Source organism: Gouania willdenowi, chromosome 13 (genome assembly GCF_900634775.1).
Source record: "Gouania willdenowi chromosome 13, fGouWil2.1, whole genome shotgun sequence".
Classification (NCBI taxonomy): domain Eukaryota; kingdom Metazoa; phylum Chordata; class Actinopteri; order Blenniiformes; family Gobiesocidae; genus Gouania; species Gouania willdenowi.
In genome coordinates, this window is record NC_041056.1 from 43,973,610 (window position 1) to 43,990,426 (window position 16,817).

A 16,817-nucleotide genomic window follows, 5' to 3' on the forward strand; every position below is an offset into this window, starting at 1 on the left:
TGAACATGTCTGAAAAGTGGAAAACATGCTCAGTAAAGTTATTAAAATGTGATGTAGAAGTGTCAGAAATAGGTGAAATGTAGCAAAAATACATTAAAAGGAGAAAAAATATGGAAAGAAAAAGTGAATAAAATATGTTAAAATATGGTGAGTTTGGTGAAGTTGAAGAAAAAATAAGCAAAAAAAAGCTCAAACTGTTTAGAAAATGTTTAGTTTCTTGAAGGCATCTGGTGACCCCCTCCCAGTGTCTAGTGACCCCAAATGGGGTCCTGACCCTAAGGTTGAGAACCCCTGGTTTAAACAAAGCTGCTCAGTGTGAGAACACACACAGACCCAACGGTTCCTTTGAATTGACCTTCAGTCACATTTTGATACAATAAATCATACATTCATATATTTTTTCCACATATAGCGATACCTAGATATATTTTCACCATCTCTAAGTCAGAGTTAAAACTTAAAAACCACACTGGTCCATTTATTGCACAACATTAGTTCACAACAATATTTTGGGCACTTTTGCGTTCAAACAAACAGCAGCATTACAATATATATAAAAAGTCTTTAACGACGTACACACGTGAAACGCAACAAGCAGGACGTACAAATGGAGAATAGAAAAAGTCGTTTTAGAAACGTCAACGTTGTGCAACAGGAGCTAATAATAATAATAATAATAGGTCCGTTTACTAAGGCGAGCCTCTGTGTGGTTAAGGGGCGAAAAACAAACGGAAATCATTGATTATCTCCTCCTCATGTGCAAGTATTGATTGCCTCGACAAATCCTCCATCAGATAGAGATCGTTTGGTCCTACGGGGACAAAGAAACTCGTTCCCCTTGATACGAGGCCAATGGCACCGCTTCAACAAAACTAAATACTACTGCTGCACATTATACATGAAGCCTCGTCACAGTCACATCAGCATCAATAACCAATCAATGCAAGCGATGAAAGTGAGTTCAAAAACCTACAGAAATAGGCCACACCCCTCCCTCCCTCTATAATAATGGTATTACTGTAAATCCTAGGATCTCTACAATATGAAACCAACTGGTAACAGTAAAAATCTTGGGATGCACTTTATGAAACTGACCTTTTTGTTGACTGACCCTAAGAAAACAAACATTTTTGAAAGTCAGTAAAACTAATGTAGTAGATATCAAATAATAGAATATACAATGTTTAATTAAATGAAAGCTTACATTATTTTCACTCGATGCTTGATGGCAATTTTAAGGAAAACTCAGGAACCACCAAGAAAAACTTTTCTCCTTTTTAAATAAAATGTATTCTCTGTGATATCTTCACTCAAACCAGTATAAACTGAGCATAGCGTTAGTTCAACCAGTCACACCGTCAATCAACCACCGCCCATACTGGCCCCCTATTGGCCAACGCATACACGATGCACTACTTAAACCGTGACCACAGCCTCATACCTCCTCAGCAAGACATCTCACAACCACCTCCTCCAGGTCAGTATATATCCAACCATTAACATCTGCTCCAGGGGTTTCTGCTGACCGCTCTCCTTGCTTTAGCTGTTAGCTAGAGCTCAGGGAAGGTCAGTGAGGAGTGTGTTCCCAGCCTCCGACATAATCACGCGGAAAGGACAAGGAGGTCCTGGAACAGACCCATACCGCCAATACATTATTATTGTAAATAATGTATTTTGACTAAAGTCGTCCTGACTGAACTCTTCACATATTACATATTGGCAAATATATCACTATGTTCTTGATATGGTATTGAATAACCTATATTTAGTGGATCATGTGAAATTATGTCAAACATTGTGTTCTATGACTTGATATCTACGACATTAATTTTATGAACTTCACAATCGAAAATTTCATGTTTTCAGGGTAGGTCAACAAAAAGGTCCGTTTCATAAAGTGCATCCCAAGATTTATACTGTTACCAGTTGGTTTCATATTCTAGAGATCCAAAGATTTACAGTAATTCCATTATTATTGAGTTGTGTGTGGGGGGGCATACATAAAAATGTCTTCCATTTCAGGGGGAAAATTTCAATTTCCAAGTAATGATGCAGTAACAGTACGTAGTTTAAACAAACCTCATGTTGGTTATTTTAAGTCTCATCACTAACGTGTTTTTACTGGTGGTTCTCCTGCTACAATAGCAACAGTGGAGATACACAACAAAAGGAACACATCAGGAGCTACACAACAACCTGTCACTGGTTCACACACTTTAGTCACAAAACACATCTTTCAGGAGGGGGCGGAGCTTCACTGGAGTAAACCAGGAAAGAATTGTTACAGAAAGGACAGTGGAGCAGTACCAAAGTCCAAACTCTAAAAGTGTGTTAGCATTTAACGCGACTTCAGCGACTATAGTCATTTAAATCGGCCGTGATGAGTCGCTTGAACATAGTCGCACTTTTTGCTGCTTCATCCACCCCAGTGACGTGACGACCACGGAAGTGCCGTAGGGAGAAACTCGTCACTGATTGGATGTTGTCACACGTCGTACACGTCGCATCACTTGAAACAACTTCAATGTGATTTCAGTGACTGTGATGACGAGATTTCATTCTAAATCAATGTAAATAACATCAAGCGACGCGACTCACGCGATCTGAGTCGCTGAAAGTCGCTTAAAATGAACTTTTCCAACGAGGTTCTACTTCTCCAGTCGTGATGTCACTGGGGTAAATGAAGCGTGACTATGTTTAAGTGACTCATTAAGGGTGATTTGAATAAGTACAGTCACTGAAGTGGTGTTGGGTGTAAACGCACCATAATAAATATAAAATACATACAATTTACAGAGAATCTTAAACAAATAGAAACATTACTTTCTGCTCTCACATCAAATCTTTTACCCCCAAATATGACGTTTTAAATTCAGCACTTAATATTTGTTATTTAGTCAGATTTCAAAATAAGAGATCCACTAGTGACGCTTTAAAACAGACATGGGCAACTGGTGGTCCAGGGGCTACAAGCGGCAATTGATCTAATTATGTGTGGCAACCAATGTAAATGCAAAAAGACAAACAAAATGACCACAAAAAACATATAAAACAGCAAAAATACACGACTCCAACACACAGAATGGCAATTAAAATGCAGAAAAATACATAAAATTATGACAAAAAATGCACAAAATGACTACAAAAAAATATGCAAGACAGAAAACAAAAAGAATGAAATGACAAACACAAACCCATATCTTTGTTGTTTCATCCGTTAATGCTGATTGGTTGGTATCAGATCAGAAACAATCACATAATTATGGGGTAAAAGTTTGATAGAACAGTGACCCTGAAAGAAAAATAAAAGAAAATACTGAAAAATATCTTTTATCTCCCAAAAAGAAAATGTGCTGGGTTGATATTCACCAAGAAAGCGCACACACACACACACACACACACACACACACACACACACACACACACACACACACACACACACACACACACACACACACACACACACACACACACACACCACACACACACACACCACACACACACACACACACACACACACACACACACACACACACGTAGTTGCACCACAGGACAAGCTATTGCAGTATAGAATACATAGACATTGAACAGTTTGAATATAGCGACGGCACTGAAGGATAAACCTTGGAGTCTTTGTTGATACAAACGTGCATTAATTCGCACAACAAACAAACAAACAAACAAACAAACAAATAACAACACCACCGTGGTTTGATCTGAAAGGATTTGATTTGTCAGTCGTTCCAAAGTCAGAGGTTTTTCCTGGTGCCGTTGCTGCTCGTTGGCGTGGGAAATTCTCAGGCACTTTCCAAAAGTGGAGCAAGGCTTGGATTGTGTGGAACAGTTAGCTCCTCCCATCAACAGTTAGCTCCTCCCATCAACAATTAGCTCCTCCCACAGGACATGAGGCCAAATCAGACCATGCTGATGGGAGCATCCTTCTGGGCCTCTGCGTACTCCTCCAGGAAGCTGCCGCTGCCGCTCACGTCCATCTTAGCGTCCTGGGTGGTGGCCACGCCCCTCTCCCCGTCCGTCCTGGGGGAGGGCGGAGCGTCCAGGGGTGAAAGGAAGCCTTCACAGTTCTGTGTGGAGGAGGAGACCTGGGAGATGACGGGCGTGTGCACGGAGGCGGAGGTGATGAGCTGAGACTCCTCCCTCTCGTACTGGGCCCCCAGCACCTCCTCTTCCTCCTGAACCTGGCTCAGGTAGTCGGGCACGAGGAAATCACTGCAACAACCACAGGAGGGGGTCACACACCTACTCACATATGATGCTTCAACATCACTTTACAATTACAGCCTCTTTATAATGCTTAATAATGTATTAACTAACATTAATAAACAGTTGAATAATACGTTATTAATCATTAACATATCAGTTAATGCATTAATAAGCAGTTCATTCATCTTTACTGCAGAGTTAATTAAAACATTATTAATAAAAGAAGAGCCAGATGAGGTGGCTCGGGCACCTAATTAGGATGCCCCCTGAACGCCTCCCTAGTGAGGCGTTCAGGGCACGTCCCTCCGGAAGGAGGCCCCGGGGAAGACCCAGGACACGCTGGAGAGACTATGTCTCTCGGCTGGCCTGGGAACATCTCGGGGTCCCCCCGGAAGAGCTGGAGGAAGTGGCCGGGGAGAGGGAAGTCTGGGCCTCCCTACTGAGGATGCTGCCCCCGCGACCCGGAAACGGCTAAGCGGGAGAAGATGGATGGATGGATGGATAATAAAAGTTACATAATGTAATTACTTATTCTTATGTATGCATACTTAGGATGCATTAATTAACTTAAAAACATGTCTAGTAATAACTTACTTATGGTGTTTAATAGTGTCAATGCACTATTGTGATCGCTGTATTTTATTATTATGTCATTATTCTTCTGTACAAAGTATTTCCATGTTTAACTTTTTGAGTTATTGCTCGTGCAACTTTTTGCTCCCATCCACTTTCATTAGAACTTTAAACCCCTTCATTCCCAGCCAGTCAAACTATTCAACCTTTAACATGTTCTACTACCTTCAACCCATTACTACTCATTTCTTATTGCTAATATTCAGCTAATGCTATGTTAATGCTAGGCTAATGCTAAAGCTAGGATAATGGTAACATTAGCCTAATGCTAACACCAGGCTACTGTAATGCTAGGTTAATGCTAACACTAGGCTAATGCTAATACTAGGCTAATGCTAATGCTAAGCTAATGCAGTGTGATGCGGGCGAGCACCTGCCTCCTCACTTGCATTTAGGTCAGTAAGGTGTTACAAAACATTAGCAACGCAACAAACAAAAAAAACCAAAAAGCAACTACTGATTGTTAGCTATGGTTAGGTAATGCTTATGAATCGCTCTTATTAATTTAGTAGGGTTTATGTCAGGTTGCTAATGTTACGTAACACCTTATCAACTACCTACAAATAAAAGCAAGAAAAGTCTGTGTGCGTGTGTTTGTGGAGTGAATATCTCCTGGTGCAGAGTCTGTTTGACCTGAAACTTTGTCAACGGCTTCCAAATACCACAAGTATGTGCATCCATTATTTAGAGTCATTTGTGTTGCAAAACGTTCATTTTTATTGTAAGATTACAGCTCCCTCTTGATATTGGTATTTTTGTTTTGTTTTGGTGCACCAACTACAAAGACAAATTCCTTGTACTGTCCTTAAAACTGTACATGGCCATTAAAACATTTCTGATTCTGATTCTGATTGAGCGTGGACTTCACTTCCTCCTCCGTCTCCATCTCTGTACCAGACTCCACTTCCTCCTGTAACACATTTATCATGTCTCATAGAAATAAACCAGATAAATCACACACACTATTTTATTTTACACCCATAAATAAACCCTTTATAACACTACAGAGTACAGTATGTACACCTCTATGTACATACAACCTTATAACACATACTCATTTGGTCATAATTGACAACTATACTTAAGCTCCTCCCACTATATGAATACATACTTCTGACGGGCACTGGACTAGTTATGATAAAAATCAGATTACTAGAGACGTTTTTAACTAATGCATATTAAGTATAAGGAAACGTAATTACATTATGTAACTTTTATTATTGCTTAATAATGTTTTAATCAACTATGTGCAGTAAACATCAATTACCTGCTTAAGAATGCATTAACTGATGTGTTAATTAATGTCAGGTAATACATTCAAAATGATTAATAATGTATTAATAAACTGTTAATGACTTTTATTGTCACGTGTTAGCAATGCTTCAAAATCAGTTTACACAAAAACAGCTCTGATTATCTTACAACTACACACTAACACACACAAACACACACTAACACACTAACACACACATCCTCCTGTAGGCCAGTGGATGCAGCGTTCACTAAAGCACATCTCACCATGTGTCATTCAGGGTTGGGGTCAATTACATTTTTAAATTACATTTCCAATTATCCATGTCCAACTGAAATAATTTTATTTGCATTTGTAATTGGAAAAAATGCCATTGTATTTGTAATTGAGTTTTAACTTTTTTTATTATATGTTATTACAGTTGTAAAGGAATTAAAACTTTTCTCACACATGCAGCAATCAATAATTAATCATTGAAATATAACCAGTTTATCTCAACTTATAATGATTGATTTTTTCCATGCAACAAAGCTCATCAGGATGTGTAAAAACATTGGTGCAGACGTGGGCAACTGGTCATCCCACGATATAAACGATAAATTCCCATGTCGGAAATTAGTGAGGGCCATTTGTCCCTCAATTTAGTCAAGAATGTCCCAAAAAAACATGTTCCACAGGACAAAAACGTTCCTGTTTGTTGTCAACAACTTATTCTCTGGAGCAGAACGTTGTTTACGGAAGCTCTGCACGGTGTGCACCGCCCCCGCACACACCGCTGTCTGTGTGTGTGAGGTCTTAATCACAGCTACCTGAAGCTACTATGCTGTGATACATCATGAACCACTACTGGGTTAAAACCAGATAACCATCAACAAAGTGAACCAATCCTAGTTCCTCCATCAGATCCACCCAAAGTTCTACAAACACAGGGACAGAGATGAACCTGTAGCAACCATTGTGAACTGGAAACTCACTAAAGCTAACTATGCTAAGCTAACACACCGACACACTGAGCTAACTGCTAATGCTAACCACTCCTCATAAAGAATAGACCAAATAAAAAGAACACGTCTTACGGTCATAAAACCACAGAGAACCATTGGTTTGTTTATGGTCAGATTTAATACTTGTATGGAAGAATAAAAACTAAACTTTTTTTTAAAATAATTTTATTTTAAGTGAGGAAATAAATGAATTAGTATACAATAACACTAATAGAATGATCCACATGCACAAATATATTCCATAAAATATCAGCTCATGAGCTGTTTGAGTCAGCAGTTATTATTTTTAAATGTGTCGAATGTTGATGTATTCACATTTATTTGTGTTTGTAAGGAACCTGTTTACATTAAGTTGTGAATTTTTTTTATTTATAGTGATTTTTATCGTTATCGTGACAAATACTAGAAATTATAGGGATTTTTTTTTTTGTCAATATCGCCCATCCCTAATATGAAGCTCAACATAACACAAAATAACTCTGTAGACACACAAATTAGCAGCAAAATGCACAAAGTAAAAGCGATAAACGAAATGACGACAAAAACAAACTAAATAACATCACATTACAGGATAGCTCAAAAAACACATCAACTGTAAACAAAATGACACAAAATGACAAGAAAATACTGAAAACTACAACAAAAATACTGAGTCAGCCAAAAAAAGTACATCAACAAAAAAAATGCAGAAAATGACACAAAATTACAAAAACACAAAAAATAAGAAAAACACAAAATGACTAAAAATTGACAAAACATGAAAATCACACAAAAAAAAAAAGAAAAAACCTCCCTTTCCCCTGTGGTAATGCTCTGATTGGTCATTATTCTACATGCTGACATGAATGTTGATCATGTGACCTTCTGATCAGATGCAGTCACATGTCTCTGGCCTCGCTGTGGTAGCTGCTTCAGACACACCACACAGAAGTGTCATCTCTGAGAATCATCCTGAACACAAGTGTGGAAGTGAGACCCAAACAAAGAGAGTGTAGAGACTAAGTGAACTTCCAGAGAACGTTCCACTCTGCAATGATCTCAACGTGCTACTATAAAAGAGCTTAAAGAGCCAGTGCTGACCTGTGAGTTGATTAGGCAGTGGAAAACTCACTTATATAAAGACAGTGTGCTGCTTCACCAGACTTTATGGGATAACTCAAACCTTTACGCTTCACTAACGGGACCAAAGAACTGTTTAGTGTTTTACTGGAGTCTGGAGACAAAAAGGAGATAGATGATCCCTGGTTAGAGAAGAAACCTTCAAACACTTTCTCTTTATCTCTCAATGAATTCAGTGTGCTGTTAAAACTAGTGTTTTTAAAGAAATATTAGGACGCTTTGCAAACATTGTTGTTTTATCAGGACTACAGTGGAACAAACTGTGGTAGCCTGGAGGTAAAAACATAAAGACACATGAAACGTTAAAGAGAACAACACACCTGAATTATATGTTAACGTTTGATTTCATCACAACTTTTTTCAGGAAGTTTACTTTGATCTCCTGACATGTTTCAACTGCCAGTCTTCCTCAGTTCCTTGTTTGCTGATCACTTTGATGTGTCATTATGAGTTCTTTCTTTGACAGTTCTGTCAGGCTGGCCACACCCCTTTTTGCTCATTGGTCTATGGAGAACACAGAGTTCTTGCCAGTGCTGTTGAGCATACAACAGTGTCCATAACAGTCCCAATATTACTGCGGTCCCACATAATCCCTCATTTAAATGTGATGAAGTGTTTATTAGTGGAGGACCTATATATACAGTATATTAGCATATATATAGATATATATATATATAGATATGCTAACTACATTCATCATCACCTTCACCCATTACACTATGAACGTTTGGCTGGAACAAAGAATTTTAAAAAAATTATTCAGATTTCCAAATTTTCTGTGTGGGGGAGGTGGCAGATGTCCTCCTACAGCACTCGCTCCCACACCACGCAAAGGAGGAGAGTCCCAGGGGTGGGAGAGTAAGAATGCCGATGATGAAGCTCCGCCTCCTGATCTCAATGGCTTCTTTGATTCAGCGTCTGTTTGTTTCCTTCTGTCCCAGTTATTGTGTCCATAACCTGATGTTCTGCAGTGGTCCCAGGAGGAACTCATAAGGACACATCAAAGTGATTAGCAGATGCCTCTGAAGAAGACTGGCAGTTGATAGTCGAAACATGACAGGAGATCAATGTAAACTTCCTGAAAAAAGTTATCCATGGATTTTTAATAACTTTTTGCAGGACGGAGCCAAGAATTTTGTACAAAAATGACAAAATATAAAATTCTTGGAAAATGCTTCCATTTGCACATATAAACTCTGATTTGCGTCAAATGTGAATCATTTGTTAAACTCTCGGCCCTAAACCAGCTCAATGTGAAAATACAAAAATGAAGCGCCCCCTACAGAGTGGATGGCTGTTCATCATAGGAATGGGATCCACACAAGGTTCCTGCTGCTTAACAGAAGGTTTTCCTTGCCGCCATGATGAATTCATGTTGGGTGTGGGATACATATGTATGTGTATATACGTATATATGCATATGTGTGTATCCATAAAATGAAGAGTCCGTCCTTAAGACTGCTCTACTGTAAAGTGTCTTGAGATACCATTGGTTATGATTTGGCGCTATACAAATAAAAGATTGATTGATTGATTGATTTATTATTGGGGGAAAAAAATGTTTGGAATTTTGTACGGACTTCTGTTATGGCCTTTCGATCAAAAAAGTCAATGAGACGCATGTTTTATTTTTTATTGTGTTATTTTGTATCAAGATTCTCTCCATTTTGTGTTTGTTGGAAAATGGACAAATCTTGAAAATCGTCAACTCAGACTTCACCACACTGGAGCTATTACTACTACTATTACTACAACTACTACTATTACCATTACTACTACTATAGATTACTACTATTACTACAACTACTACATACCATTACTACTACACGAGGATTACTACTACTATTACACTACGATACTACTTATTACCACCATTACCATTACTATTAGTACTACTACTACTACTACTATTAGTATTACGACTATCTACTATTAGTATTACTTACGACTATACTACTACTACTACTACTACTACTACAACGACTACTACAATTACCATTACTACTACAAACTACTGCTACTACTACTATTACTACAACGACTATTACCATTACCATTACTACTACTATTAGTATTATTACTACTACTAATACCATTACCACTACTACTACTACTACTACTAATATTACTACTACTACTAACACTACTAATATTACTTTTACTACTACTATTACCATTACCACTACTACTACCATTACCATTACCACTACTACTACCATTACCACTACTACTACTATTACTACTGCTACTACTATTACAACTATTACTACTACTACCACCATTACTATTACTACTACCACCATTACTATTACTACTACCACCATTACTATTACTACTACTACTATTACTATTACTACTACTACTACCATTACCATTACTACTACTACCATTACCATTACTACTACTACTACCATTACCACTACTACTACTACTACTACTACTAATATTACTACTACTACTACTACTACCATTACCACTACTACTACCATTACCATTACTACTATGACTACTACTATTACCATTACTACTACTAAAATTACTATTACTACTACTACTATAACTAGCATTACCACTACCACTATTACCACTACCATTACTACTACTACAATTACTACTACTCCTACCATGACCATTACTACTACTACTACTACTACTACTACTATTACTACCATTACTATTACTACTACCATTACTATTACTACTACCACTACTACTACTACTACTATTACTACTACTACCATTACGACTACTACCACTCTACTACTACTACTACTACTACTACTATTACTACTACTACGACTACTACTATTAGTATTACTACTACTACTACTACTACCATTACCACTACTACTACTACTACAAATATTACTACTACTACTACTACTAATACTACTAATATTACTTTTATTACTACTATTACTACTACCATTACCACTACTACACTACTACTACTACCATACTAGCCAGTCTAGCATACTATGAGTACCATTACCAACTACACTACCTACTATTACTACTGGCTACTACTATTACAACTACTACCATTACTATTACTACTACCAGTACCATTATTATACTACAACTACCAGTACTAATTACTAGTTCTACACACTATTACTATTACTACTACTACTACTACTACTACATACTATTTTACATTACTACGTACTACTACTACTACCATTACTATTACTACTTACCATTAACTATTACTACTACCACTATTACTACCATACCATTACCACTACACTACTACCACTAACTACTACCACACTATTACTACTACCATTACTATTACTACTCCTACTACCATTACTATTACTACTACTACTACCATTACTACTACGACTACTACTATTACCATTATCATTACTACTATTACTACTACCATTACCATTACTACTATTACTACTACCATTACTATTACTACTACTACTACTACTACTACCACTACCATTACTACTACTACCATTACCATTACTACTACTACTACGATATAGTATACTACTACTACTACTACTAACTACTAGTAACTACTACGTACTACTACTATACTATACTACTACACTACTATATTACTACTACTACTACTACTACGACCTACTAGTACCATTACTATTACACTACTACTACTACCCAGTACCATTACCATTATTACTACTACTACTCTTACTATTACTTCCTACTACTACTATTACCTATTACTACTATTACTACTACTACTACTACTACTACTACTACTATTACTATTAGTACCATTACCATTACCACTACTACTACCACTACCACTATTACTACTACTAATATTACTACTACTACTACTATTAGTACCATTACCATTACCACTACTACTACCACTACCACTATTACTACTACTACTACCATTACCATTACTACTACCATTACCATTACTACTACGACTACTACTATTACCATTACTATTACTACTATTACTAGTACTACTACTATTACTACTACTACTACTACTGTTACTACCACTACCACTACTACTACGACTACCATTACTACGACTACCATTACTACTACTACCATTACTACTACTACCATTACTACTACTACCATTACCATTACTACTACTACCATTACCACTACTCCTACTAATAATATTACTACTACTAATATTACTATTACTACTACTACTACTACTACTACTATATTACTATTACTACCATTACTATTATTACTACTACTAATATTACTATTACTACAATTACTATTATTATTATTACTACTAATATTACATTACTATTACTACTACTACTATTAGTAGTAGTTGTAATATTATTAGTAGTAATATTACTAATATTTACAGTGGAACACAAATATTTACATCAAGAGAAAAAAAAAAACACAACCTGGTCCCAGCTCTACTACCAGCTGAGAGGCTTTCAGAAATGTTCAGGTACATTGCTCCACATGCACCTCCAGAGAAAGACTGCCCTCTATGCAGCTTCCTACACTGCTTTTAACAGGTTAGCCCCTCCCATGGGTGTGGTTTAAATTAAACCAAAAACAATTATTAAGGAATACAAACAAAAACAATATTCACATCCTTTTCAAATGATAACTGATTTTCTACTAAACAAATGCATTTTTCAAATCACATCCTAAATTAATCTCCATAGAAATGTATAAACAATTAAGACAAAATAACCCCTGATCACATGATCCATCGTCCTGCGCTACTTGCCTTACATAATCCCTTAGTTAACTCCGCCCCGTTTTGTCCGTCAGCTGCTCGGAGACGTCATGTGACCGGTAAGAGTTTCCGTGTGTGTGTGTGTGAGAATGTGTGAATGTTTGTGCAGCAGGTGAACCTAGAACAGTCAAGTGTTCACCCCTGGATGACTCTAGCAACAGTTGGGGAAGAAGGAGATTAGTTAAATGATGATTGTGAGGAGAAATACGGAGGGAGAAAGAGAATGTGTGTGACGTGTTTGTGCGTGTGTGTGCGTGCGCTGCTGCTCGGTTAGTGACGCGCGCTGCTCCGTCACATACTGATAGGACTATTACTATTGCTATTATTTTTAATATTACTACTAATATACTACTACTACTACTAATATTACTACTACTACTACTACTAATATTACTATTACTACTAATACTCCATCAATGTTCTTGGATGTGTTATTACAACAACAAAAATCATAAATATGTCTAAGTTTATATCTCAATAGTACATTTCTGTCTAAGCAAATCAATAATGCATTGATAGTATAAAATTCACTGTTATATTATGTATATTATGCACAGCAAAGGCAGCGCAGATTGCTGAAGGCGGTGCGGTGAAGGAGGTTGTGGCAAAAAGCAACGTGGCGAAGCCGAGGGCCGTTTATTGCAGCTTGCGGTTTTATTTGACATTGTAATTGGCATTAAAATTCTATAAAGACTTTGATTTATAATTAAATTAAATGCAAACCTGGTGAACCATGTTACAGTTCTATGTCTCACACATACGTAGTTAATAATTATTAAAATATGTTTCAGATTAAGTTGGCCTGGTTGTTCTTTTCAGGATCATTTTACCATTTCAACTACGATACCCCTCCATTTATATTAAACACCATAAATATTAATACCAATATCATTGATTAGAAAACCTAACAAGGTAACCAAAAGAGGAGAAACTGATTCGATGATAAATATTTTTTGGGTCAAACTGACCCGTTAGCATTAGAGACGCTTACAGAATGCTAACACAAGAGGAAGGTTACCTTTTATGGGATTACCTGTTAAACGCTTAATAGTTGTATTGTAATTGAAAAATGTAATTGACCCCAAACCTGAAGAAGTTGTGTTTAAAGTGATGAACTCAGCTTTAGTAACACATGACGGAGTCTGAGAGACATCTGTTATAGATCTGTTAATAAGTGTTCTTGTTCTCTACGCCTACAATAAGGTGTTAAAAAAGCAAATAGTGGTGATAAAGTGAAGTTTGTGGAGCATCTGCATTTACAGCAGGAAGAGAGAAGGAAATAAAAGGTTTAAATATACGGTATCTCACACAGTTTGGATTAGAGAGTGTTGACCTCAGAATTCAAATGAAAGGCATTCACATGAAAAACAATGTGAGACAACCAACATGGCAATGATGAGAAGAACTCTAAGAATTCAACCCTAAAGTAAAGTTACTTTCTCAATCCTGAGTAAATGATCGGGGTCTGCGCCCACAGACTTCTCACCTGCTCTGGAAGTAGTTTGCTAGCTCGGATGCTTCATGGTTCAGACTCCTCAGGTGTACAATTAAATTGCCAGAGTTGGTGAACATGGCGCCGCACGTTTTGCACTCGTAAATCCGCGGCTTGCGGATTATGTGTCGGGAGACCCTCATGTGGTGCTTATATTCACCGAAGGAGGTGAATGTGGCGCTACAAATCTGGCACCGGAAACAGCGTTTACCTTCGTGCTTCAGCCGATGCATCTTTAGCGAGTAGGCCCGTGTGAACTTTTTCCCACAGCGGTCACACTGGAAAGGTTTTATACCTGCAGAGGGTAAAACACAGTAGTGATCCAGATGCTACAGTAGCTACAGCATAGGGTATCACACATGGAGGTGTCTCTGTCCTCCACCTACCAGAGTGTATCAGCATGTGCTGCTTCAGGTTTTGAATGCGTGTGAATCTGACTCCACAGGTGGGACATTGAAAGGGTCGATCCGGACCGTTGGTACCCGGCGGGCTGAGGGGCTAATGTAGAGATGGTACGGGTACTGGATACCCTCCAGCCTGAAGGATAGAGAGAACCAAAGCCTGGTGATACAGTCAACTGACTGCTAGGGTACATACTGTAGGTTTACTGGTGGCTTTTAGTGTTGAACACAATTGTGCAGAGCTGCCTGAAGCTAGAAGGATATGCATGGTACTGAGCACAAACAGCCAAGTCCTCATGTTGATCATAGATCAAGATTATCCAGACTGTGTTCCCTTAGAGAGCTGTGATAAGAATCCATAAAGAGTAACTAAACCCCAAACCCACTGTTTTCTGCTGAATACGTATGTATTTGGTTATGAAGTAGTGCTGTTTAATAATTCTATTCCTACTCTTCAGATTTCAATAAAAGTATTTGAATTTTGTATATTTAGTTGTAAAATGTCCGGTATAGTGGCCTCTAAGGGTTGAACACTGCTATTACAACTGAAAGTTTCTATTGGCTGAAATGGATTCTTTAGATTCTCCTGTCATCGCTTTCACTGTTGACCCCCACCTCTCCTATAAAAGCTGAGAGGAGGGAGGAGGGTTCCTCCAATCAGAGCCCTCAGTGAGCATTGATTGACAGCCAATGAGGAAGTCCACAGTGTTCCGTGTGTAGTGATGTTTTTGACTCTGAGCTTCTATAAAGATCAGATTCTGCTCTAATCAGAGGGCTCATCAACCTGTGTGTGTGTATCTACAGACACATAGTGTGTGTTCCCCTCTGTCTCTGTGTGTGCGCGGATGTGTGTCTGTCTTATTGCTCTGTGTGTGAGGTGGTGGGAGAGCAGTGCCCTGAGTGGTGTCTGTAAGGCTGTGTGTGAGCTTCACGTCGTGATTGTGTGTCTGTGGTTTGTAGTGACACATCTCAGCTTATGAATGTGTGTACAGACACATCTTTGTCTAATGACCTGAGATGAAACAAAAACACTATAATCACATCATCAAAAAAGCTCGTCAACGTCTCTTCTTTCTGCAGAAACTTAGAGAATTTAAATAAGATTCTGCTCAAGTTTTATGGCTGCACCATAGAAAGTGTGTTTGTTATAGCTCTATGAAACATCACAGCTAAAGAAAGGAGAACTCTGAACAAGGTGGTTCTCTGTGTAAAAAGGACTGTGAACTGTCTGTAATCATAGAGATCCTCCAGAATGGACTCTTTAATCGAGCTCTGATAATCATCAATGATTCTTCTGGTACTGGTCACCTGGTAAAGCCATGTTCCAGATCCTTCCCTCCAGGAGAAGATATCATTCATTGAGATGCAGAACATCTCACCACATTAACAGCTTCTTCCCACAAACTGTTATTAGCACTTTGAAGGATGTTTTTCTACTTTTTAATTGTTTGTACAGTAGTCCCCTCGTTTATCTAAAAATAATCTGCAATAGGCAAAATCAGCAAAGTAGTCAGCTTTATTTTTTACAATTATTCTACATGTGTTAAGGCTGTAAAACCCTCACCACACACTTTTAACACTTTTCTCAGACAGGAATTAATATTTCTCTCATTTAAACATTCTCAAAGTTAAAAACTTTATAGATTTTAAAACATAAAGCTGTTTTCAAACATACAACACTTCAGAGTCACACTGTTAGTGATCAGACATTGATGCTGAACGCATTCAGAATGTTTGATGACGATGACGTCACGTCAACACAGACACAGGTCTGTTCACCCATTCAACCATGGAGTAGAAGCTGTGTGTGACCACCTGGAGCTGTAGGACACGCCCTTTATAACCAGGACTAGGAAGAATTAGGAGTGGAGGAGAATCAGTGAGGAGGTGGTAGTAGCAGGTAAAAGTTCTCTCTGTAGCACTGAGCTTGGTTAGCATTAGCCGCTAATCACAACGGCTTTTTTCACTGGTGGTT

General features: G+C 37.9%; 1 protein-coding gene across 1 annotated transcript in view; it reads right to left on the reverse strand.

Annotated features, from left to right (window-relative positions):
- Positions 1-211: 211 nt before the first annotated feature.
- Positions 212-16,817, reverse strand: part of zbtb44 (zinc finger and BTB domain containing 44) — a 41,534-nt gene continuing 24,928 nt past the window's right edge. The window contains 4 exon segments of the mRNA XM_028465126.1: positions 212-4,227; positions 14,436-14,736; positions 14,828-14,929; positions 14,932-14,978. Of these exon segments, the coding sequence (XP_028320927.1) occupies positions 3,915-4,227; positions 14,436-14,736; positions 14,828-14,929; positions 14,932-14,978 (763 nt within the window). The 3' untranslated portion in view covers positions 212-3,914.